Raw genomic sequence first — 27890 nt, forward strand, 5'->3', positions numbered from 1 at the left:
CATATATCTGCATTAGTATATAGCTTTAAGGATGCCCATCCCCCTGCCACCCCTCCAGCCGCCACTGTGTCCTGTCAGTCATCCTGAAATACACTGGAGAGCTTGTCAGGCAATCCGCTTGCAGATGCCTCAGAAGCCAAATAGTGAGCCAGAGCAGTTGCACTGAAGTTCCTAACCCAAGGAAATTACATAGACAGTTGCTTTAGTTCTACATATGGACCATTTGTTTTCTAGGATAGGTGAGTGATATGCTATTGGCTTTCTAATGATTTAGCAGGAATTAGATTCTGAAGTTAAGTTTGTCTAATTTACACAGAATATCTTAGGCTCTGCTTTCTGATGCTGATTAGTTTGTCTGTGTATGGTGTACTTATACATCATCTAAAAACTGCAGATACGGTGGTCACATTGTATTGCAGGCTGATGCAAACTTCTCTGCCTTTTTTTCATGTGTCTTTTTTCTTAAACCAAAACACTCAGCAGTTTCAGTTTGGACACATCTGCTGAAAAGACAAAATGTGTATTATCTTAAAGCATGCTGCACTTGAAGTGTGCAGGTGGTTGCTTTTCTGGCTCTTCTGAGACAGAAGAACTGTATCTTGTGACATGTGCTTAACATCCTAAGTGTTGTAAGAGCTGCTGGTCTGCGGTGCTGAAATTGCCTACTGTAAAGGTTAATGTACCTGAGTGTGAGGTTATAACAGTCTTTTACCAAAATATCTCACAGTCAAGATCCCTGCTGTAATTAGAGAGCAGATTATACTGGAGCAGTGCATTTTATGAAAATATGTGCATTTTAAAAAAAATGGACTGTGATCTCCATTTTTTCCTGAGGTGAACACCAAAACTTGTTTGGTTAATGAGGAAACTGGAAGGAGAAAAGTTTGCTTTGCGAGTGGAAATATCAGAAAAAGCCCCAGAACGATCTTTACTGCTGACATATTTTTCTTTCTATTACATTACCCTTGCCTTGATTAAAAAGCCTTATTCTACATAAATATTTAATTACTAATATAGTAAATAACAGTAGAGAGCGCCTAATAAATTAAAAATCTGAAGTCAGTGTATCAAAATAGTTTAAGATTTTGCAGTTTTCACTGCATTGGCTTGCAAGTTAGTTCTCATGTTTAGGCTGTCTTAAGGAAGTTTAGCAGGAGGTATTAGAATATTAAAAAAAAAACCTTAGAATCGGCTAGTGAGCCTTTAAATAGGTTATTTGTACCTTTGAATATAATTAAAATTTTAAGAAAATGAAAACACTTTCACAATGAAAATGATTTTTTACTTTGACTTTCAGTTAATGATAATAATTTATGAGACTGACAGAATGCAAGAAGATCACTATTGCGTTCAAAAGTGTTTGTGACAGAACCAAAGTGAAGAATAAAAATGCCTACTTTAGAAAGCATGGAAGAGTTTAAAAAAAAATGAAAAAAGAGAGAAAGTCACAGCACATGGAGATTTTTCTGAGCTCTAAAAAGGGGATTGCCTTTGTAACAGTTCACAAATTTGAAGCTGTTCAGAGGTAGGATTCTGGAGCATAGTGATGTCTTATAAGAACAAGTGATTATAATTACAACTGTATCTTATCTGCCAAATTTTATGAAAGACCTGGCCATCATTGTTGATCTGTAGCATAGAAGATGTGCAGAAAGAAGGGAGGGCAGCTCTTGCTGCAAGCAACAAAGACCTTATTTCTGAATTTTGAGTAAAGGAATTACTAACCCTTTTATCAATGAATTGAGGTGAAGCCACTACAAACTTAAAGCATGACTGTATCTGCAGAAAAAAATAAAGTGAAAATCATCTCATGATTTCTTCAAATCTTAGTAGAAGCACAAAGTGCTATCTCTATCCAGTTCTTAACATGTCCTCATGCTACTGCTTTAAGATCTTGCCCGGAAAGAATTCACAGCAGTATCAGTACCATTGATTTGCAATAGTTGTAATGGATTTCAAGAGATGCCCTTATATTGGGAGCCTGGTAAAGATTATGCCAGCTAGTAAAAAAGGACTTTTCAAAAATATGAAAAGATCTGGCTTGATGCAATCCCAGTGAAGCTGGAGGAGAGTATCCTGTGGAATTCTAGGGCTTCATCAGAAGAAGCAACTTTTCAGCAGCTTGGATGCTTCTCTGCTGTGTGGCTGGAAGTTCTTATGCTGCACCAACTTGTTAACAGGTGGGCATAGGCATACCACACCCTATCTGCCAACCCTGCAGCTCCAACCAAAGGCTTATGCATTGTTGATTTATTATGGGAGAGGCAGGTTAAGAAGCTATTAAATAGGAGTCAAGTTCAGATGTAGAAACAAATTGAGAAGAGTAGGGATGTGCATGATGGACATTTATGGCTTTCAGAGCAAGTTACTGGTATTGTAGGAAAGCTTACTTTAACACGTTAAAAGGGATCTTAGTTAATATTTATTATCTTTAATTCAAAAGTGTGTGGATGTCTAAATGTCAGTGGGAACCTGGTTTCCAGGTTACTGATAGCTCTTGCTAATATAGCAAATGTTGCTGGAAGTAACTCTCGTATAGTCATAGCTATGGACAAGCTTGAGGTTTAATCTACTTTTCAGACATGGAACCTTTTCTGAATATTAGTTGCTAAAAATAGAATGATGCAGTTGATAGGTGTCATCTTTTCGAGGTTGCATTTTATACTCTGCCTCTCAATCTTGAAACATGGAGACTTCACTTATAATACTCCATATTTAATGTATTTCCGGAGTATTATATGGTTAAGTATTTGGTTTTACTTTTGTTTTTAGTTCCCGTGCATGAGGAGCCAATGAATATTTAGGTGAGAAATACTACAGATTAAATACATAATAAAAATAAAACTTGCTCGAGTGAGTACAGAGCGTGCATGTCTTTTGGTCTAAGTGGAACTGCAAGAATGAGCTTTCTTTGCAGAGTTCAGAAGCTCACCAAGGATGTATGTACATAATATTGAGAAACCAGGAGGTGTTGCAGTTTCATGATGACAAAAGCTGTAGTTTTTATAAAGCCCTGTGAATGATTATGAATTTGTGGGAAAGGGCCACAAGAACTATATTCATATGCTATTTCAAGGGTGCATGGTTTAGATTATCATCACCCATCATATCTTTTATTTTTCTTGATTCCTCCACTGAACAGCAGATGGAGAGTCTGCCTTATTTCTTGTTTTGTTGCAGACCCAGTATATTATCAAGAATTGATTACAATATTAGGTTATTTTTACAGTTTAATGATTCTGTAGAGACTAGATGGTGCCTAGAGTATACAGTCAAGTAAAAGCTGTATAAAACTTTTATCCCGAAGAAATCACTTTATTTTAAGAGAATGAAAAATGCTAAAGTATTTGCTTAATGTTTCACATTTCAGATATCCTTTTTCAAAAATGAATGTTAGTGAGTTATTAAGATTAGTGACAGTGAGCAACTCTTTAATAAAATCGGGCGATCTAAACTATTGCTTGGGGATGTATGGTCCAATTAACTGAAGATTTATGAAGCTGAAATAACTGATAAAATAAGGTGGAAGGATCATAGAATGGAAATATTTCAGCAGTGAGGAGACTGTGTGCATAACCTCCATTTTACTTTCAGTGCAGCTTTGTAGAAAGTCATCATTAATTTTTAAAAGTCTAATTGGAATTAAAACTGGAAGGAACAGAAGTGGAGCTTTGATGAAACAACGATCCAGTCCTAGCAGAAGAGATGGATAATCTTATCCTGTTAGGATTATTTTAAGTCAGGACCACAGCCATGGTGGTTGCCCATTATTTCTTGCTTGAATGAAGCTCTCCTTTTAAGTAGTCAAGACTGTGGCTGTGATAAGGATAAAACTAAAGAAGTGTTTTAGTACAGTCATAAGCTGTGTCCTTATGTCAGCATTAAAAGTCCTTCAGCTATGAGACCAAATCTATTTCTATGATTAGATGAAAGTCTAGGGATGAATCACTGGCCCCATTGGCATAAATAGTAAAACCTCCATTAACTTGCATAAGGCTGCAAATTCTTACAAATCTTTCACTGGATTTAAAAATAAATAAATAGCATGGATTAAAACTGGATGCTTCTTAGATCAATTACCTGAGTGTAATGCCTTTGTGTGCAGTGGTTTTCTGCTTGCATTATAGGGTTTCCAGGTGCCATGCGTGGTTTGTCTGTTATCATTCCATTATTGAAACAGTGGGCTGACCACTTAAATGCTTATAGTGCCAACCACTAAATACTCCTGTGGAAGTCACCATGTCCCTTTTATAATGGGGGCTTGCCCTCCTCCAGAGTTTTTCAGAGGGTCTACACTCTGGTTACTTCCGAACCTATGGAGGGATGAGGAGCAAGTACTTAGTTTTAATTAGTAAGCATAATACTCTCCTGAACACAGAAGATTTTAACCATGGAAGTACTTTTGTAAACCAGTTCCGTTGTTGGTCTCGGAGCATGTGCATGGTGTATTTTTATTAATCAGATTGCATGCATGATGCTATCACGTTTGTTTAAAAAAATAACCCCTTCTCCTGTGTTTCACCAAAAAAAAAAAAATCCTTTTAACTGTAACACTGTTTCCAGGTCCCTTTTGTTTGGACAATTTTACTGTGCTCAAAGAGACTCTGAAAGTAGGACATACAGAACTTGAGTGCAAAACAGTTGTTTATTAGTTAATAGACACAATAGAGAGCTAGGACTGGTAAGCCACCAAACTAAGCATTAATATTCTCACCATTTTCCATGTGCCTTTGGCTCAATGGTCATCAGTCAGATGGGGAAGGGTTGGCTTCCATTTCTTATGTTAAGCCATCATGTAGATATTCTGAGTTGGGTAACTTTTGATGTCTTCTGTCTGTTGTGGTTCTACTTAGTCTGAAATACTGAAAACATTAGTTGAGCAAAGGTTAGAAGCAAGGTATTTTGCCTTCTAGGAGCATACCCTAACCACCAGCCTCTACAGCTATGTTGTGTTTTCAGTCTGCTTTGTTCCCGACTCAGTGAATAGAGGTGTTTTGTGCTGAGTTGAATAGAATCAGCAGACAGTGATCCATTTCAGAGCACTTCATGACAGCTGCACCTGAGGCTGTGGGAATAAGAGGTGTGATCCATACGCTTGCACAGATGCAACGTCGCCACACGGAGGAGTATACATGACAATTCAAGCTGCAGAGGGGCTGCAGCCCCTTTGCTGACTAGGAGCCCTCTGGGTTTCTGAAGCCCTCACTGATTCATTGGACAGAAGGAGAACCACTTATGTTGGCAATCTTGGGAGACTCGAATTTGTTTTCCTTGGTTTTTGTTACAAGTGTCTAAAAACTAAAAGAGTAAAACGTGTGAAATAATTTGCATTGATATTTCTAGAGTTCTTGTATTAAATAATTTAAATAGAAGGAAAAGTGTAATTCTGGTCAGTCTGATCCCAAGTTTTTGTTTTCTGTGTCTTTTGACTTTGAATTAAAACTGAAAAATCATTTCTTTACAGAAGCTATCACCTGAATGTCTGCAACTGAATATACGAAAACTTAGGGCTGCAACTAGTATAGCTTACAATAAAGCAATAAACTTGGCACTTGTATAACCTTTTACTGAGAATGGCAAAAACCTAAATTATGTCTAACCTTAATTCTTTAATTACTATTAATGTTGTCTTTGCCTGCAAGTGAAATGTGGATACCTATTATGCTATAAACTTGCTATAGAAACTCTAAACCTATTGTGTCATATTAAATCAATTCTAGGTTCACCAGAAGGTGACAATATATCTCTTTAGCCTGCGTGGTCACAGTACCTTATTACTTTATTATACAGCAGCAATGGTTGTAATAAGTCCTCCTTAAAAAGGACAGGTATCCATTATTTGTGTGTTTGAAATATTTATTGCCTGTAAAGACTTTGCTGAGCTATGTTTTATGGGAAATTAAGTTCCTGGGAAATTTAAAAATGTCTTTTGTTTTGCGGCAATAATTAGTTACGTTTTGACAAAACTACAGATATAATTCTGTACTAGCATGCACACACTTATCACCATGGTGGCCAAAGGCCTGAATCAGGGCCCAATGAATTCTGTGAAAACCCTTAAATTAATATCAGTGGACTTTGGATCAAGCTCCTAATGAATAATTTATTCACTTCGAAGACCTTATTTAGCTTTAAATCCTTCTTACTGACTTCAGTAATAGATTTTCTGGACTTAATCTATCTTGACACTTAGAAAATGTTTGGTATTACAGAGTGTAAGGTAAATTAAATGTTTCACTTTCTCCTGCCATTAATTGCCAGGACTTTAAAGAGTTGCTGTACATGTTTTTGTTCTTAACATCTTCATTATGATCACTGTCATTTAACATATTGTTTAAAGTACAAGTATAATGTGTATAGCAATAGTATTTTTCTTTTATGATCAATTCAATAATACAATATATAAATTTTGGTTAAAAGCTCATTATTATTACTATTGACTACTAGAGAATGTATGATCTTAGGTCTTTTTATAGTTTTATAGTTTATGCAAGTATCTGTGTGTTTTTTCACAATTTAGAAACAAGGAGTCAGAAAGATTTCTTTCATCTCTTGAAATTTGAAGCCTGCCATTGAACCAAGTCTCTTCCCCAATAAGTGGTCTCAGGGCGCTGACAGTGCAGTGAGACTTGCTATCATGATTGCTTATTCCAGTTTTTTGTTTTGTACCTAGGTGAAATGTCAACAGAAGCGCCAAATGTTAAACTGAAAATTGATCCTCAGGATTTGCAGATCCAGACGTTTACTGTGGAGAAACTACTGGAACCATTGATAGTTCAGGTATTTCAATAGTGCAGAAAATAAATTGGGTATCTGTTAGAGGAAAGGGAATAAGGGTGAAGAACTTTGGCTAAGGACATTATTGTGAAAAGCATACCCATGGCTCTTCTGTACCAGTGGATACTCTGGCTCAGGAACTGTCCAGGGGAAACGCTTTCCCAGTTTGATAATTCATTTAGTCACTTCCATTTTTACAAATTCCACCACAGAGTATTACAACAAATGTAGCATGTTCTAGCTAGTTTCTTGTGCAGTGTTATCCAGTGGATGTGTAAATGTAGAATGGACTACAAATGGAGTTCCAACACATGAAGTGTTTCATATTTTAAGTGGTAAACTTTAAGAAGTTTAAGTAGTGAAGACTGTAAAAGTGATGGCTTGAAATCTCTAGGTGAGTTTGTTTATCTGAATCATGAAAACAAACATATTCTGTATATTTTAGAAGAGATGCTGGAAGATCATGTAACTATTGCACATTGTATAAATGTTATTTGAGTACTTTTCCTTCAACCTAAACAACATTTGGACTCAGGGATTTACAAAAAGGCTGTCAGATTTGTTGATGATACTTTCTTTTCAGGACAGCATATTCAAGTTTTATTTTAAATGTCCACCACTTAAATATGCAGTGCTTAATGAGAGCATCTCTAACACATTATGTCTATATTATGCATGGGTTAGAAATGTCTTTTTCAATACAGTGGAAAGGACTTATCTGCAGAAGATCTGAACTGTTTTTCCATATATTGTGTATAACTAAAAGAGTATTAAAAGACCTCTGTAGGAATATGTTATAGGAGAAAGAATAGAAAGGACATCTTCCATCTTGAATGTCAAACTATTTTGAACTTTGTTCTTATTTAATGCAAAGATGTTGGGGCACCTGCTTCTAATCAGTCAATTACATGTAGCACAACTATGCCAGCCTATCACTATCTTTTAGCTTTGCCAAGATGTTGCAGATCAAACTACTTGTCACAGGTGTACACTGCTTGTTTAGTATTCTTTCCCTGGTGCCTGTGGGTATGTTTGTTTGGCAGTCACTGCTCTGACTGCAGTTTGTGTAGGTAAGCCTAAGGTGACTTTAAACTAGCTGGCTTGACCATTGCTAGCAGTATAGATGTGTATCCCGGAGCTCAGGAGAAGCTATAAAGCCTGTCCAAGAAGCTGGACTGAGACTGCTGCTCTTGCTACGCTATTAATGTGTTTAAAGTTTGCTTCACTATGGATCCGTGGGCTGGGATCTTGAAGCTGGCTAAACACTGTTTAATTTGGCATCTAATTAAAGTGCTGTGAATCACTTACTTGAAAACTCCTACCTCTTTCAAGTGGTAACATTATATTATTATTATATTATCCAGTGATAATAGGGGGATGTAAAGCCCAACTTTCATTGTCAGATGCTTCAAAGTGATGGGATGAACATCTCTCAGAGCAACTATACATACATATATCCTCTTCTGAACAGCCCTTCTCTGAGGGCTTATTATATAACCCATTTTCTCATCATTAATGAGAGTCTTTCCATTAACACATTTTGCATCAAATTTTGGACTACATCTATAATTTTCCTGTAATATGTATCTACATGAGCTGCTGTCAGAGCAATGACTGCTTTGTAAACATACCCTCAGGCCACAGCAAGAGAGTAATAGATGTAATCCCCTGCCAGCAGTGCAGAATGGCTTGCACCCCTGCAGCTTATAGCATAGCACTTGGAGTGATTCCTCACTTGTAATTTATCACAGAATCACATGATAGTTACGGTTGGAAGGGACCTCTGGAGATTATCTAGTCCAACCCCTCTGCTCAAAGCAGGGTCACCTGTAGCAGGCTGCTCAGGACATAATCCATTCAGGTTTTGAATATCTCCAAAGGTGGAGACTACACAACCTCTCTGAGCAACCTGTTCCATTGCTCAACCATGCTCATCATAACTTTATCCCTCAGGCTTTTGTCCCCCCTAAACCATAGAGCTCTGTAGCATGCTGTGTATGCCACACACAATACTTATCTGCTCCAAGCTTACCACATGACCATGCTAGTTCTTATCGTGGGCCTTAAAATAGATCATTTTTAGTCATATTCTTGCATTTTGGTTGACATAGCTTGGCCCCCCTCGGTGCAAAACCTTTCTGCCATGAAAGTTGCCAGGGAGATTCTTGCAACTGTGAGTCCCCAGGCTCTGGGATGGCTTGAGGCATGCTTTCTCAAGGATTTGAATTTCCTGTGGCCCCAAATAGCCTCTCGCTGGACCTGAGCCATTTTTTTCCCCAAGATTCTTTATAAATAATACTTCATTTTTGTGTATCCAATATAATGAGAAGACTTCATCACAGTCTGCAATATTTATGCTTTCACAGCAGTACTCTGTTGGGGTGTGCTACATGCATTCAGATGGGAGAGTACAAGACCTCCTGGGATAGTGCACGAAGACTAGACAAGGCAGAGGAAGCAGGACCTGGTGTGGTCCTGTTTATATGCCTTTTGGAGCAAGCCCCAGATCACACTCTGGGGCTTTGTCTGGGGAGAAAGGTGTGGTTCTGTGCCAGGTGGGATTCTGGGAGCAGTTGTGGGGAGGCTTCAGGGAGCAGTGCTCTGCAGTGAGAGTGGAGAACAGACAGTGCTAATAGTCAAGCTTGAGTACTTAAAAAGATTTAAAGATGATGAATTTGAGAGCATAATTATTTAAAGTGCGAGTTGTTTTCAGTACCTTAAAGGATCCAGTTCTTTGTTTGTCTGTAAAGATGTTGTAATACTGATAGGAACAGAAGCAACCTGTTTCTGTGAGGCATAGAATTGCAGCAGGAGGAGAGGAGGCATAGAAAGTGGATCATAAAAGGTGGTACAAAATACCAGTATGTAGTTTTCTTCCTAGGTAACTGTACCCTTATTTCCTTTTTGGGTAGTTGCCCTAAAGCAATTATCTGGCTGCCACTTCAGAGTATGATTACAAGGTGGCCTTCTGAGAGATGTAAATACTTGCATAAAAATTGAATTCTGAATTTCACTTTCGAATTAACTTCATTTTTAGAAGTTAAATGTTTCATTTCTGCTGGGACATATAACAAAAACCGTAACTGCTAGCAGTTGTCATTGGTCTCCATTTGTTCCATTGTATGGTTTCTATCATTTTTATGTTATATATGTAAATGTACTGAATGCAGAATGTCCAGCTGCTTCTGGATTGGAATCTGCATGCAACAGACTCAAAATTACAGTTTAATATTTGCGATAGTTGATAGATAATATGTCTTGCTCTGTCAGTCTGACTTCTGGATATATGTGTTCATAAATCTTTAGCCTCTCCATTTATGATTTTTTTACTCTGCACCTTTAGCCTTGATTTATCTTTAATCTCAAACTTTTTCTCCAGAGCGTAAGTAACATAAGGTTGTTTTAGAGGAATGCCCAGCCTCTGATGCATTTTAGTCTACCATTTCCTTTAACAGGAAAAGATCAGTTTCATGTTTGCACCTATCTGCAATAAATTGTGTCAACAGATTAGATGCTTTTTCTCCAGTATTGTTGCACACAATATAATGCATATGCACTGTGTTATTTTAAACCACTGCTTGGCAATATAATGAGAAAATTTTGTGATTTCTTGAAGAGTGCTGCTTTGCTGTTTCTCTGTTTTCTCTGTGAAGTCAATCCGCTAGGCTTACTCCACCCTGGAATGTGTTTATGCTTCTGTTCATTTTCACATGAGGAGGTAGCTGATGATGAGTTGACTTTTCTTTTTTGCCTAATTTACTGATATGAGAAAGTGTGACTTCACATTCAGATTTTTTTTTTCCATTGGCTAATGTGCAAAGAACATTTATATAGTTTTTCAGGTTGTAAAGATGGTTTCGGAGGTTCATTGGCTAAGATTTTTCCAAGCCCACTGAATAATGCCTGTTACAAGAAAATAACTTTGTGAAGTAACATATGTTAATAATCAACAATCACAATTGTTACTGGGAGAATGACTGTGGGTAAATAGAGCAAAACCAGGTTGAATACTGTCCTCTGGCTGTTATTTTACTTATAGACATGTGGGAACTGGGGGTGTACATTTTAAAAAAGGTAATGACATATTCACCAAGCTTTCTATAATTTTTCAGATTGCAAATTCAAGTGTTTCAAATCTTAAATTTAAAAAAAAGAGATGCTACATAAATAAAACCATCATTTGAATTAATACTGAAACTATTATTGTTGTATTTAAACAGACATTAAAGGAAAAATATTTTCTTCTCTCCCAACTCATTAATTGGCTTCATTTGACTGCACTCAGACCCATATATTTTTGGTAAATTTCATTATTCCAGAAATACCCTTCTTTTCACATGCACTGCTGTGATGGCATCTTTCCTGCTTTGTCCTGGGAGTCAGTCCTTTGCATGCTGGTTCCCTGGACTTGCCAAAGGCTGGTCACCAAATAGAGAGGCACTGTCAGATTATAATTAAGGAAGCAGTACTTAATAATAAGGTTGGAGGGAAGAAGAATACTGAGATAAAAGATGCGGACAAGAAAACATCAAGTGTGTTTGGTGCTATTGTTCTCAGGTTTATTTGCACTCTCATGTAGGACAAGTCCTTTATTTATTATAGAACTGCTAAATATATTCTAACATCTAATAAAAATGAAGAGGTGCTGATCATGCTTTATAACATGTTCTAGGAAGAGTCACTTTTTAAAATCAATCAATTCATCAAAATAGTAGTTTCTCTTTAACAAAGTTATATTTTCCTCATTTAAACTTTTGCTGCTCCTTAGCCCACTCATCCAACTCTTTTTATTCATTTTTCTTAATTATCTTTCAAATTCCTGAGCTGTCTCTCACTCATTTTGTCTGCCTTTAATTCTTTATTTTTTGCATGGGTATGATTGACGGTGTGTAAAACCTGAGTCACAGCTCAGTAGTTTGTTCAAAGTTGTCAAGCTGGAGCATCTTATGTGGATGGATTATGAAATTAATTTCAGAATGGTAGGCCTAGATGTCTTTGATAGACTACATTAGAAAGTCTCCTATTTTATAATGTCAGTAGTTCAGACTGTGCTCAAGCAGCTGCAACACTGTGGGCATTTCTAGAGAAAATGAAGGAACATAAATTAATAAAGATCTTAACTTGTGTTTTGTAGGATCAAAAAACCCCAACGAAACAAGAAACCGCATTCCAGAACAAAACAAAGAAACTACCTCATCTGTAAAAATGAAATGATCTTCTTAAGCTTCTTTAAAAAGGTTGAGTCTGTTAAAAATGGAAACTCTTTGGTTCAAAGAGTTGAATTCTTTGAACCAGAGTTTGGCCTTTTTTTTTTTTCTTCTTTTTTTTCCTTCTCAACATTAATGCTTTGTTTATCTCACAACAGAAATGTAGCAGGGAAGGAAACTGGCAATTTTGAGAAGTGAGGAGACAAAAAATGTTGAAAATGCAAAAGCAGAGATTAAAGCCAATATTAAAGGGTTATTAAGGTGCTGAAAGGGCAATAGCTGAAAACTGATCTGTGATTAGAAAAGAAATTCAGACCAGGCACAGATAAAAATGAAAAATACTGTGCTCTGGCCTGATTCTTTTGGCAGTTGCTGCTTTGAACACAGTTTAACTGTATTTTGAGATTTATGTTCTATTTTATTTAATAGTCTTGTCATGCTCTGATAGGAAAGAGAAGTCTGTACTACCCAGTTATGTTAAACTTTAGAATAATTGTTAGGCTAACAGTGTCAGGGAGGAAGTAAAGGAAAAGAGCCCATGTGGAAGTTGCCTTGTAAATGACTTAGCTAGATTCCCTCCTTCTTCCCTCTAATCTATAACTGACAATGGTGATCTTTTTGAAACTGTGAAAATAGTATGATCCATTGTTTTGCATAAAAACACTTTCTGACTTGGCAGCTTTCCCATCCATCCTGGGATTAAATAACACAATCCCCCTAAATTACGATGTTTAGGGGGTTGCAGGCCACCAGTCTCACTGCCTGTCCCTTTTTGCATCCTGGACGGTGGCCTGACCTGAAGTTCAAACAGTGCTGTGCAGCGCTGTGTAGCAATAGAAGCTCACATGTTGGAAGTGGCATGATTACATTAGTTTATTTTCATGTCCAGCCTAATAAACTTTACTTTCAGGAGGATGTACTACCTGCATGCTGTTTTCAGTGTGTTGCAAACAGGAGGTTTTTTAATCCTATCTGATTGCCCCCTCAAAGGGTTTCTCTCTGTCCATGGTCTTCCTGTTACTCCAAGTGTTTTAGGGACATTGATTTCAAAGGGAAGCCTTTTAAATAAAGTTGTCTATCAAGATTTGCTGGCAAAAGCGTCTGGCACATTAAAAATGATAGTTGTCAAAGTTGACACCATTCAGCTGACAGCTGCCATGGTGTGAATTGGGAACATGGGTAGACAAACGATCTTTCTGTAAGTCTGGGCTCTTATCAGAGATGCCCTCTGTCATGGAACAATTAGTATGAAGCAATCTGTAGATCATGAAGTGATTCATTAGCATAGCTAATGCCTAATACTTGTCAAGCTTGTGCTAGATTCACTCACAAAATACAGCAATTAATATAATGGAAAATATCCTCTTTTACTTCATCCTTAGAGACTGGAATCGTTTAATATCTTTACTAATATTACTATGTAATAATTACAGTAATGGTAAGGTATAAATTTGTTTCCACAGCAAAGTATCATAAGACTTTTTTCTTTTGAATTTATATACAAATAAAAGTTATGAAAGATATGACTAGAAGAGATTAATATAGCTTCATGAATTCATGCAGTAAACACTTCTTAATGACCCTTGGTCTGTAATCATTTCAAATCTCATAAGCTGCAAATCTGCCACGTATTTGGAGATTATATATAAAGCTGTTTATATGTATACACACACAGGTATGTGTATTAGGTGTATGTATATATAACAAATATATGTAAGAACTTTTCCTTCCTGAACATCATATTTTCTATCTATTTATATTTGATACATATATACAACCTAAGGAAAGCTTATGGCTTCAAGAGATAAAGTTTTACAGAACACACACAACCACACATGTATTTTAGTGTCCCTTGTATCACTGATCAAAAATAGGCAAGTTGAAAGGCATTTATTCTCACCTGTCATCCAAACCGATAAAAGTTTGGCTGTACACACACAAGCCACATGCTGTTGTATTTTTAGTTCCCTACATGGTGAGCTTACATTTAAGCACAGTGAAAATGATTAACCAGGATTTATTGGTATGGTCAATAGTTTGTTATACCCAAATATCTGGCTTAGACAAAGGGCTGTTAGTGTTTGAAACAGTAAGCAGGTGGCTTTGCCAGTGTCATTAGACAGCTGGGTTCAAGTGCTCATTTTTTTCAAGTGTCTAGGATTGCGGTTATCCTGAACTAAATACTTTTTCAACAGTGAAGGGCTGTTTTGTGATTGATGATTTACTTTTATAATAGTAACAAAAGTGAACCAACCCTTTTGGTACTAAAGGTACCAAAACATTATTTTCCTTAACTACTGCAATATTAAAGGATTGTTAATAAAAGATGTATTTAAAGGCTGGTCAGGAACTGAATATAGCTTCTGAAGAACTGCTGCACAATTCCTTAGGAATTCAGTATTTGGGGCAACCATGACAAAAACCCCCTCCAGCCTAATGAAGGTTGGCCATAACAAGTACCAACAACATGACTCAGCTTTACAGCTGTGAAGGCATATGGGCTTGAAAATCACACTTAAAAAAAGCTTGTGCTTTTAGTACAACTCTGTTTCTCTTCCGAAAGATACAAAATAACCTCTTGATGATAATGATTTCTGTTGAATGCTGGGAGACATGCATGCTGTGTATAGTAATAAGAAAGTGTATTTGTAACTGGGAGATGCAGTAAGGCATAAGCTAGAAAAATGAGGACAAGCTTCTCTGATTATTTCCTATAATGCTATCATTTTGACTGTGTGCTCTATCCTTACAGTACAAACTGTATTGACAGTGGCTCTAAAGGGCGCACCACATGAACTACTGTGTAGTTCAATTCTTTCTGTGTGAGATCGGCATGAAGTGTTTGCATTCCTCCTTGAGAATTTGTGTTAGAGGAGTCTGAGTAGTGTTTCTGTACACCTTAACCTCTTTGAGTCAAGGACTACCTGTCAAATTTTGATTGGTATTTGAGATAAGAAGCTGCCTCTGTTAAATAGCATTGAGCCCATTTCCATGGAAATCACTATGTTTTAGCTTCTGATATTTCCTGACAGTATTGCTGAAGTTGAAGGGCCTTGCAGTTGTGAGCTTTCACCTGTAGGAGTGACTACTTTTTGTATTTTTCCATTTGTTTTATTTGCTTTCCTCCTCTTCCAAAACATGTGAATAAACACCACATGGAATGATATTTTACTTAAGAATGAAACTAGAGTAAAAATCAGAGATATAAAATATACTAGTAATATGTTTCTTGGAAAGGTGATTAAAAAGGTAAGACATTTAAATGATGTCTTTAACTTAATAGGTTGCTGGTGTTGCTTCCAATTTTTTTGCATTCATTTTTCTGCCTTCCTTGTTAGAAGTATCAGCCTGTAAGCTGTTTAACCGTTTCTCAAAATGTGATCATAGGTGCTGCATTAAATGCTCTAGAAATAATGTTTTAGGTTTGTAGAATTTAAGATATTTAGATTCTTACTCTCAGTGCTTTCTCTACCAGCTGGTTGATTTATGTGCAATAATTTCATTTACTTTCTCTTGTGGCTGAGCTACAGTCAGAAAAATACCCAAGCTCTCTTTAATAATCTGAGCCAGGGATATTTATGTGACTGTCTCCCTTGTGACTTTCCAAGGCAGTTGATGTCAAGTGGTTGGTCTTAGTTCTCTATCCCAAAATTCCACATGAATAAGGTAGAGGTCAAGGCTTTTTCTTTTGAGGATGTGTTCATAGAAATGCTTCCCTGAAGATCTTTGTTAGAGTTGCTTTTAAAAGTGTTGATTCATGAAAAGCGTGAAAGTGTATGAAATCATGAGCAAGGTCTAACAGTGAACTGGGATGCAGGACCTTATCCTTATTGTATGCTTGTGAAAGGAGCACTTTTCCATAGACTAGCTCAAACCACAAGCTGTGCTGCAGCCATGAGCTAAGTTGCATGTTGGACTAGGAAGTTCATATGCAACTTTTGCTTTCCTTATGCAATGGTGTTGTCAGTTCCCTTGCTGCACAAAAAAATAGGCTGCTTTAAGATGGTTGGAATGCCATTTAATAAACATGAAGCAATTATATACACATAAAACGTGCTCATTGAGCTTTGAGATTAGATTTTTACTTAATATTATACTGTCTGTGTTCTGGCACAGAGAACAGAAGTAAGAGAATTGAAAAAACATCAGTGAATTTAATGAAAATAAACTGTTTTGAAATGTCTATGTAACACTTTTCTTTAAAAATCTCTTAGGCGTGTTCCCTTATTATGACAGCTCAAGCAATGCTTCAGAGAAGTTTGTTACAAACATTCTGTTGGAGTGTGGAGGTTGTGTTCGGTTGATGAGGAATGTGGCGTGGGTTGCTGTATAAAAATAACTTCTTTATGGATGTTGAAGTGTGTTGTTAAAAGCCATAATTTGGACAAAGCTGCTGTAATCTAGATTCTGGGTAAAATTATGTGCAACGTTAATGTACGAAAACCTCTCAGAGTTCTGAAGTGCTGAATTCTGACCACTGTGATCTTCCTCTGCAAGAAGAGAAAGCATTTTGAGATGTATCTGTACCCATCTTGGGTATTTGTTCCTGAGATAGCTTGGGAGATAGGGAAGTGTGGGAAGATGAAGCACTGGTTGTAATGCCTGCCTTGGCTGAAACCTCTATAAATACCATAAATAACTTTTATATCATAAAGAAATTTTACAACAAGCAGTGTCAGGAGTTTGTGTCAGGTCTAATGTGACAGTGAGGTTTCCACTGACTTTGCTTTGATGCCTTTAGAATGAAGCACACAAAGATCAGGCATCTTAGGTAATGTGACCTGTCAAACTTTAATTGATAGTTTTGCCCATTCTCACTGTGCATGCTGGGCTTGCCTGCCCCTCTCCAAAGTGGGGAGAATCCCATTGCTTATTCTCAACTATATTAATTTGATTTTTAAAATATGAAAACAATATTAACTTACTTATTGAAGAATTTAAACCACTGTTGTCGTCTTGTTTCTTTTAAATGTAGGTTACAACACTAGTGAACTGTCCACAGAATCCTTCTAGCAAGAAAAAGGGATGTTCCAAAAGAGCTCGTGTCTTGCTAGCTTCTGTGGAAGAAGCCACTTGGAATCTATTGGACAAGGGAGCAAAAATTGCCAAGGAAGCAACTGTGTTTAAAGAGGAACTTCGTTCAGCACTCCATGATGTCCGAAAAGAGAGTAAGTATGTGACAAATAATTTAGGTACCACAAGGGATTAGCTTACACAGGTAACTTCAGTATCAAAATTAATTAAAGAAAAAGATCCTTAAGTAAAATATTCATGATGAGATAGAAGCTGTTTCCAGCTATGGCCATATTGGGAAGTACAAATTTCTTCTATTTTATTTTTCATTGCATGAAAATTATGTTTGCTTACTTTTTTGGTTTTTTGGGGATCTCATTTTGAGTCTTTTTCCCAATAGTCCTTTTTCATATTTATAACTCCGGGATTTTTTGTCTCCCTGTGAATTCAGGACAGGAGAAGAATTTTTTTATGGAGAAAAATACTTTTTTTTTTTTTTTTTTTTTTAATGAAGAACATACTAAAATTTTTTAGGTTTTGTAGTTCCCTGCTTGAAACCAAGCAACATTAAACTGCTTCAGCTAAACTTTTTTTTGGAGCATTTTCACCAAAATCTCTTATCAAAATATTTGTTGAGTTTAGCACAACTTGAACCATATTGAGCTAAGATTTTCAGTACTATTTAGAATGTTCACTTTTTACTGGAGAACAGATACATGAAATAAGAGTTACAGAGCTTACTGATGTCTAAATATTCATGCACCAATTTTAAACTGCCTAATGAGTGAAAACCAAGCGAATGGCATGTAGACCTGGCAATGATACACACAAAGCCTAAACCAGACATTTGATGTTGTGAAGGGCTTAATTCTGTAAACAGTCCTGCAGTAGCCACCAATGTAAAAAGTTGGTGGAAGAAACCCTTTAGTTGTACTGGATATTTCGAAGATTTTGCCTGGCTCACTGAGAGCAGTATTTGGCTTTAAAAATAATTTAGAAATTATAAAGTATTTTCTGTATCAAAAAGATCATTTCCAGGTTGATTAGATTAGCTAATATTCTGACATAATATCACTGACAACACACACACAAAAAATACTGCTTTGACTCCTGCCGCATTCAGTCCAGCTAAACTGTGTAAGATTGCATTGGATACAAATCATGATAGTTTGGCCCATTATATATTGCAGTAATTGTCTAGGATTATGGTATTTATCTATTTTGAAAATAGTTTAATGATACTTTTCAAGGCATTTGATTCTGATGTCTCTAAACTTCATAGATAGTTAATTCCTAGTTTGAATAATGAATTATTAGCAGTAACATATTTGCAAGATGTTTTATTACATTCTGTATACTTTCCAAATGTGCTTTAAAGGTAGTTTTATTTATTTATTGAACCATTTTAGAGACAGCAATAATTATTAAGCATATCACTTGCATGCCAGGCATTGACAATAACTGTGCAGCTGTCAATTTATTTTAAAGTGCTAATAAGTAGGTCTGGTTAAATGAAGTTAGGATATCTATAAAAAATATGTTTTGGTGTGTGGATGTCTCAGCTTTGAGATACCTGAATGTAAATTTCTCTGATAGCACTGAGAGAGTAGTGTGCAAGCTAGGCCCCATTGTGGAAAAACACATCAGTGGGTGTTTTGCCTTTTTTTTTTCTTTTTTTCTTCAATGAAGACAGGATATCCCTTGTTACTTTCAGTGGCTGTTAAGGAAATGTTTAAGTTAATACATGCTTCAGTGCTCCTCTTGAAAAAAACTGTTTTCCTGAATCAGGGATTAATGTCTTTTAGATGGAAGTTTAAAAACAGATCATTTCCTTCTTTTGTGCAGTAGCAAGGATTTAATTTGGGAAGATAGTATAGGGCACTCTGGAGTTACATTTTGAGACTACAATAGGAGAAAGATTTCTTTGTTTAAGCTTCTGAAGGCCCTCCCTGATAGAGCAGCTCATCTTTGGCCAGTTCATGCCTTATTCCAATTTCCTAATGACCTCTCTCATCGTTTCCATCCAGACTCCCAGAACAGGACTAGCTTTTATGATCCACTGAGAACACTGTGTTAGTCACCTTTTTTCTTTCAGGCTGTGTCTGTTGCTTTGTTGATTTTTGCTCTCCCCATGGAAGATCGGGCCTAGTTGGGTGAATAAGGCCAGGCTCAAATAGTCATATCTTGCATGACAGATGTCCAAAACAGGTTTCTGTAGAAATCAAGCTTGAAAACTGATTTGGGAGAAGGTCTCGGAGAAAGAAGGGGACAGAAAAGTAATGCTCTTAGTTCATGGCCATGTGGGAAAGACCTCCTCTCGTCAATACTCCTTGAATTTCATAAATGAATGGTTCCCAGTGTTTACCTGGGATCAGATTAAGAGGGAGTGATGGAAGCCTTCCCAAGTAAGTGGGAACAGGCAAGCAAAGAACAACAACCTGCTCCAAAAAATTGTCAGGCCGTGTTATCGGATGAGCTAGTAACCAGGCTTGGTTTTAGTGGGGGCAAAGTAGACTTTAATCTCTTTCTCACTGCTGAGCAGCATTCTTAAGCCACATGACAATTTGTGCCTGAAGGACCGTGCATCAATCATTTAAATCAGGTCTTTGTATCATCTGCCCTTAGTAAAATTGCAACTACTTCAGGTAATTTTTCTTTTGTATTTTGTCTTCCTGCATGCTCAACTGGGCCAGTTTCTGAGTCTCTGCTGTTGTTCGAGGTAGTGATTACTAGATATTGGCTTCTTCCTGATTCCAGAGGTGGCTACTTTTCCAAATTTATGATGCATGCATATGTTGTCTGAGGTACTTCAGGGTGCTTTTGAGATGAAAAGTGTTATAACCAGCAAATATCGTTGTTATCTATTACACTGATCAGCTGAGATTTTTTAAAAAGTCATTCATTTTGGAGTACTCTTGTAGCCCATCCATTCCAGGCAGGTAACACAGGATACAAAGAAAATATATGGTTTTATATTGATTTTTATACATAGATAATGTAAAACTACTTCACACTTTCAATTTATTTATTGATTCTCAGCCAAGACCAGAGATGACTACAAAAATAAATAATACATAAAGTAGATTATATACATCTCATACATTTTAAAAGAAAGTTAAGTCAATATTATCACCTATCATTATGCAATGACAAATTGAGTGCTCTCAGCACATCTTCCTCAAGGATTTGCTGAACTGTTCAAGTTAATTTTAAGAAGTTCATGAACAATTGTACAATAAATAACTTATTAATTTTGCAGGTATTTTTAGACTCTTAGAGCTGTATATTATTTTTAATCTGTGGTATGCCACATCATATGTAACTTTATTGCATATTATTCAAATCACATTTTGCTGCAGTTAAATGTCTCATGTGATTTTCTTCAAACTCTCTGGAAGGATGTGGGTCATAAATTCTGATAAACTGTGTTTGCATGCAGCTACATGCTGTGCATGTCATAGCATACAGTATTTAATTTTCTGTGGGTGTATTTTTTTATGGTGACTGGCAGGTGTTTTTATTTGTATGCTTTTAAATCAGTTATGAATTTCTGTATTTGGCTGCAGCTTCTATTACTGTATAGTGGAATTTTGAAACAATCCTCTACATAATTTCACTCAGATTTGAACCAAACTATTAGTCCCAGAGTTGCAGATGAACACCTGGAAAGTATAAATTAAAATCTCTCTTCTGCTCACATTTTAGCTTCTGTCTCACACTGAGCATGTTAAGTTGAAGATTGTGATATGATTATTTCTTTTGAATGGGTATGGCCAGTGGGCAAGTGCTCCAGTTACCTTTGGAGTTCATTGTGTAAGAGTTCATTTTAGAGAAGCGATAGACTTTTCAAGATGATGATGATGATAATCCTGTTCATAATATTATCTTGGGGGAGTAAAGGGACAAGTTAGCAGGCCAAGTGAAGAGCAGACATGAGAAGAATATGTTGTATTTAACTTATTTCATGAAGTAGTGACTTGTAATGTTTTCAGAAATGGAGGCATGGGTATGGCTTAGCTGACTGCAGTTCGGTCTCAATAAACAGTGTCAGTGTATGAGATTTTGGTCTCTCAAATTCAGTCGAATTTTGCTATTGATATCTGAAAGAGAATGTTGCTTTAATGGATGGCAGGCATGTTTCCTGGATAAATTCAGTTTCTGCTGTTTCTTACCTCTAGAAAGTTTTATCAAAGACTTAGTCTGATCATTTTAATATGGAGGTTTTATGCATTTTTCTTTGAGCTTCCTTTCAAAAGAGTACTTTATAAGGGCTATCTCCTTCGCATTTTGATTCTCCTTCTGGAACTCTGTTAAAATGGATCACCAGGCAGGCCTGCGTAGGCTGTCAAGGGGCTCTGAGCTTCACCTGGAAAGCTACTAGCCTGATAACTGAGGAACTGCCATGTCTTCTTTTTGATATGGTTTGGTGAAGTTGTTTTAAAGGGCACTCGTGTGTGTGTGTATATGTATTATATATATATATATATATTTTTTTTAATGCCAAAATAGGGTATTAAAACCAAATATAAGCATTTTGGAAAAAAAAAAAGAAATCTGGCAGTTAGATATACAACATTTCAAAAAATTTACTTCTGATTCATAATATACTACGAATTAGTTGTAAAATAACTGACCCTTATACAGAGGAATAAGAAACATTGTTCAACAATGAATACTTTCGACACCAAATATCACACTATAATTTATGTCCCAGTTCTGATGCTTAATTATTTTTAAGACAAACCAGTGATGTAGTTTATGGAAGGAACCATTATCGTATGAATTTGCATTGCAAGAATGATTTTTTTGCATTTGCATCACGGTGTGATTACAATTTATTTTTCAAACAGGCTCAGCAGCTAAAATGTTTGGTATTTATTGCCATTTCTTAGTGACCCTGTATGGTCAGAAACACAACAGTTGTTGTCTGCGTTGTTTCCATCTATTGCAATGTCAGTGTTGCATGTGTTTAGCTGTTATCATGCCTCAAGTGTGTTCCTAGATAAGCCTTAAATCACACATAACATAGTTGAAAGCAAGTTACTTGCTGGAGTTAAATCTTGAATCTTGAGTTACTTTTTGAGAGGAAATTAGAAAATCTAATTTGATATTTTGAATGTTCACATTTAGTATGTCTTTTGACAGAAAATAGGGGAGATAAAAGTTTGGCTTAGAAGAAATTACCATTCACTGGCAAAAAATGGGGAGGGTACTGTAAGGACATTTCCTGAAGGAAGGGGAGAGTGATCTCTTGTATTATCATGGAATGAGGCTAGAAGGGACTTTTAGAGATCATCCAACTCCCCTGCTCAAGCAGTATCAGCTAGATCAGGCTGCCCAGTACCCTGTCCAGACAGCTTATGAATATCTCCAGCCTCTCTGGGCAACCTGTTCCAGTGCTCAGTCGCCCTCACAGTAAAAAAGTCTTTCCTTATGTGCAGATGGAATTGCATGTGTTTCAGTTTGTGCCTGTTGCCTCTCCTTCTGTCACTGGGCACCTCTGAAAAGAGTGTGGTTCCACCTTCTTTACACCCTCCCAGCGGATACTTATATCCGTTGATAAGATTTCCCTTCAGTCTTCTCTTCTCCAAACTAAACAGTCCCTGCTCTCGCAGCCTTTCCTCATATGAGAGATGCTCCAGTCCCTTAATCATTTCTGTTGCCCTTTGCTGGACTTGCACCGGTGTGTCCGTATCTCTCTTGTACTGGGGAGCCCAGGTGTGGCCTTACCATGGCTGAGTCGAGGGGCATGATCACCTCCCTCGACTTGCTGGCAACACTCTTCCTCATGCAGCCCAGGATGCCATTGGCCTTCTTTGCCACAGAGCACCTTGCTGCCTCATGGTCAACTTGTTGTCCACCGGGGCCACCAGGTCCTTCCCTGCAGAGCTGCTTTCCAGCAGGTCATCCCCCAGCCTGTACTGGTGCATGGGGTTATTCTTACCCAGGTGCAGGACCCTGCGCTTGCCTTTGTTGAACTTCATAAGGTTTCTCTCTGCCCAGCTCTCCAGCCTGTTGAGGTCCCTCTGAATGGCAGTACAGCCCTCTGCTGCATCAGCCACTCCTCCCAGTTTTGTATCGTCAGCACACTTGCTGAGGGTGCACTCTGTCCCATCATCCAGGTCATTGATGAATAAGTGGAACAAGATTGGATCCAGGATTGACCCCTGGTGTGCACTGCTAGCTACAGGACTCCACATAGACTTTGAACTACTGATCACAGCCCTCTGAGCTCTGCCATTCAGCCAGTTTTCAGTCCACCTCACTGTCTGCTCCTCTAGCCTGTAACTGTACTCTTATATTGTACTTCTACTCTACTCTTATTTCTCCCACAAAAATCTCTTAAAATGAGCTTAGCTTTCTCATCGTACACTGAGAGGTGCACATGTATGTTCTGCATCTAAAGGGCTGTCATTCTGGAGACCCAATTTAGGTATCAAAGTGGCTTAAAATCATCTGTGCTATAAACTCTTCATCAAACCAAGAACAGCTCCCCCGTAGAAAAGCTGCTTCTGACATCACCAGCACTGGATCAAATATCCCTGAGTGGGAAAGGGGGACTGAAGGGATTGGTGCAAGGCATAAAATGCGGGTGTATGTGGTGGCTCTGATTACACATTAGGAACAGCTGTATGAGAGTGGAAGTGGAACTTCCTGGTATGAAGCAGTAAAATAATTGCAGTGCAACAGAATACAGTGGTATCTGAGTGGGGTGAGAGAACCTGTGTGGCAGAAGAAAAATGTCCAGTAATATCTATAGAAAGTTATTGTGAGAATCTGGGTTATCATGTTATTGAATATTAGGAACATGTAGGAGATACCTATCTGTTTTCCTCTGACACTAACAGTGCCACTTCCAACTGGCTGGCTGAAGCAGATCCTTTATTTGCTGCAGCAGATAAAGATGTTTGTGGGAACAGAATAGATGATCATGCTAGTGATTAGTATTGCTTCATCTGTTTGTTTTTGGAAAGGGTGGGTAGCTTTGCACTCCATGAGACACTGATTCTTCTCTGGTCATGATTCTGCTTGTGGGTGAGTTCATGCCTGCTGGACTTGAGACTTCAAATGCTAGTGTAAATCAGAAGTCATAGGTTTGCTATTGTTGGTATAAGCCATTGATTTTTCCATTGAGTTTGAGACTAAAACTCATAAACTGGCTCTCAAACTGTTTACAGAGGGATTCTTACAAAAGAGTTGCTCCTACTAGATATGTAGGGCAGCAGCAGTCAAACACAGGTATTTGTTCTTCTATCCCCGATAACCAGAAGATTCATCCTTTTTTCCAGAGGTAGTTAAAGTAATCCATATCTTTATGATCCCTGAAGACATGATAATTACAATGTATGTTATGCAGGCATATATCCTTCATCAGTAAAAAAGCTCAAGTGATTTAGCAGTGCAAACCTACCTGTTGGAAAACTGAGCATCTAAGAACACATTTTGATGCTTAACACATTGCCTAGTCCAGGGAACATCAGGAGATTTGAAATTCTCCCTTTTTACTGGCTCCAATACCTCCCTGCCTCTGTCAGTGAGCTACCTTTAACAACTGTGTTTCTCCGGAACTGTAAATCCACCTACCTCAGGGGTGCAGTTCATTGGAGTGGGTGACAGGACCTTCCTGGCAACAATACCTCCTTGTGGGAGGAGAGAAGAATGGCACAAAATTCACTGCGTTCTATGTGGCTTTCACACTGCTGCAATTAAAAATAACAAGCAAGGAGAAAGCCAGATGTGAAAACAAATAGAAGAGAGAAGAATGTGATACTTAGGATTAAGGAGAAAGAAAATCAATTAAAAGAAATAAAAGAAGAAACCACAATTCTGATGATCTTGTCTAAAGCAAGGAGGAACATTTAGCTGTTGCCTGAATGTGATTTTGACCACTATTTCTGAGGGGTGCTTGCTGTACTGCAAGCATCTGTATAGACAGATTGCCTGCCATCAGCTAGCAGCTCTGCAGAAGTGTGTGGGTTTGTCAGCTATTTGCCAACAACAGATTTGCCAACTGGCTCATGGTTGTCTTCTTTTTTAAGGGAATTTTCAGGTAATTTTTTGGTATTGTAAAGTGTGTGGGTGCTCTAACTTTTTAAAAAATTACCTATGGCTGAACTGTCTTTTCACCTCTCCTTATAGATTTCTGTAAGCACACACATGGGTAGCAATCATTTGATGACAGTGATCAGTAGTTGATCAGCTAATAGTAATAACACCATTTACTTTGGGAATCATCTATCTACATGTGCTGAATAATGCCTTGGAGGTGTCTGCCTTCCTCCATTGATTATGTAGCTATGATGTATCTTGACTTTCAGTTGGCTTTCATTTGGATGTCTAAAGTAACTTATACTATATATTCCCATCTTTCTGCTTCCATATTTATGTCACTAAATTTGCACTCTCATTTTTGGTGTTTCATTGTTTGTGACAAATGTAATTAGTGAGAAATATTAATTTGATGGAAATTACAATAAAATGGGAGGGGGTTACAATGCTTTGAACTGTCATGCAATCTACTGCTTTTTAAGAAAATTCTAACTATGTTGGTATAGAAGCTGTCATTTCCTGCTGCTTTTACTCACAGCTCTGATTGTCCTAGACTGCATCTCATAGCTCTGTTTTGGGATCATGATCCTATGACCATCCTATACTTCATCTGGCCATTTCAGTTTATGTCCAGCTCATTTCTAAGGGGTTTGTCATGTTTCAGACCCTTCAGGCTTGTCTTGCTCACGTATATGTCGGTAAAGAATTTGATCCAACAGCAATAAATCTCTGTGATTCACACCACTCAAAATTCCAAACATGGCTGGAGTAACTCTGTGGTTGTCTGAATGTTGTATTGCATAATTGTGTAATTCTGACTCATACCTGTGTAGTGGGAAAAGAACAAAATAGTAGAAATAGATGTGAAATGAATTTTAAGCCTGGTTGTATGCCATGTGGGTTAAGAGCCCAAAAATGCTAAAAATGTGGGTGCTAAAATGGTGTGCAGTGATTCACTGTTAGATACCTCTGCTTCCAAGTTAAACGTAACTTGGCATTTCTTGTAAACATATCATTATTAAGTTAAAGGACATTTTAGATGGTTGATCATTCAGTTCCAACTCTCTTACCCTTCTTAGCTTTGGGAAAAAAATCTCTTTTAATCTGGAAACAAGTAGAGACTGAGGGGCCTGTTCAGCACACGGAAAACACTGAGATTTGTTCAGACAGAAGAAAACATAAATAGGAAAAGAAAAAGAACAAGTGTCACAATTTGCTGCCCAAATTTGAGGGCCTTAGCAACCTCACACTAACAACATCCAAGATAAGTGCTTAAGTTTTCTTCTCAATGCATGTGGAGTGTTGTGGCTAAGAGTGAGATCCACAGAAACCAACCTACTGAATGGGGAGCTGCGGAAGATGGGCAACAGGAATATTTCTGAGGAGAAGAGTGTGTCTTAAATATTCATCTTCTTGGGCTGCTTTATGGCTTCTCACTTAATTTGTGATTCTGAGCAATCACTGGAGGCTAAGTGCCTAAGCTGAAATTTGAGAGGGGATTGCCAGGACTGGCTTGAGGAGAGAGGAGTTAGGAATAGGTCCTCCCTTTGTTTTGCTGGTACTGTAAAGCATTTGACCAAGATGCTGTTATCAGAGGTAGAGTGCTCTCTTGTGTTTATGTGGACTTAAACCCTTATCTCTCATTTCTCAAGGGAGAGTCTTATTCATCAAGGTGTAAGGCATGATAGTAAGTTTGGAGGAGAATGGTTCTGTCAGTCTTTCTGTACTGTTTTTGAATGAATCCATTAAACCTTCATGGAGCCCATGTTAGCAGATAAGACACTCTCCAGTTGACTAGTCAGCAGTCAATATGGGCCTGGGATCCAGCACTACTTGGTTTGAAAATTCCTTTATTGTATGTTAAATATGTAGTGGGTCTTTACTTTTTCTTGTTGATCATCTAATCATTTAGGCTATAGGGTCATTTCTTCTTCTTCCTCTCTGTCCAGGCAAAGCAGAGTAATTCAAGGAGGGGGCATTAAGAGTACTTGCCCCTTTTCCCAATCCAGAGTACCTTTTGCCTCATGGACCCTCATTGCAAAGCAAGAGGGCTCAAGCTTAGTGGGGATTTGCCTCCCCCATAAAGGGAAGGCATTAGCCTGAAAGCACCACTCAGCTCTGAAGTAATAGGTAAACAGAGTTATCTGAGTAGTTCAGTCAGCTAGGACATGCTTGGAGAACCTCTATGAGATAGGGAAAGACAGAGGAGTGGCTAGTTTGTGAATTGTAATGAGGCTTTGGTGTGAAACTGTGAAGATGATAGTGATTCTGAACTTGCCCAGACACAAGCTGAGGTGCCCAGATGTCAGTGTTGAAATCCTAGTATTCTCAGATTTTAGGACTATTTGAGGTTTAATACGATGTGTGTGGGAGTTTTGAGGGTCTCTGTTTTCAACATAGGCTCCTAAGTGTCTAAGAGACTTGAAAGGCACCCAAATCCATAGGGCCATTCTCCTTTAGAAGGAATAATACCAGAGAGCTAGGCAAATCATCACATGTGGGGCTTGTGAAAATGGAGTTCAGCTTTGTGTTTATGGCTAAGGGGAACTGTTGTTCGGGATGTTTCTGAAGAGCTGCTTTGCTGTAAGAATATTACCCTTCAGTTTATGAATCTTATTAAATATTCCCAGTGATAGCACTGAGTCTCCTGTCCTCAGCTAAGCTATATCTTACTTCTTTCCTGATTCAGTCAGTTATTAACCTGTAAGATGTACCATTTACTCCTGTCTGGTTTTCTCACAACTGAATACTTTCTCTCATTTGCAACCAGCTAGTTCTTTTCTAATCGGTAACCCTTCCTCTCTTGATCACTTTTGTTTGGACAACTTTTACTGTGTGCAAAGA

At 37.6% G+C, this 27890-nt stretch overlaps 1 protein-coding gene across 1 annotated transcript in view; it reads left to right on the forward strand.

Moving 5' to 3' along the window:
- The first annotated feature begins 214 nt into the window (after nt 1-214).
- The window catches only part of CTNNA3 (catenin alpha 3), a 586211-nt gene continuing 558535 nt past the window's right edge, over nt 215-27890 (forward strand). Inside the window, exons 1-3 of the mRNA XM_013945648.2 lie at nt 215-239; nt 6674-6780; nt 16960-17152. Of these exons, the coding sequence (XP_013801102.2) occupies nt 215-239; nt 6674-6780; nt 16960-17152 (325 nt within the window). The remainder of the gene's footprint in view (nt 240-6673; nt 6781-16959; nt 17153-27890) is intronic.

This window comes from Apteryx mantelli, chromosome 7, assembly GCF_036417845.1.
Source record: "Apteryx mantelli isolate bAptMan1 chromosome 7, bAptMan1.hap1, whole genome shotgun sequence".
NCBI classification, from domain to species: Eukaryota; Metazoa; Chordata; class Aves; order Apterygiformes; family Apterygidae; genus Apteryx; species Apteryx mantelli.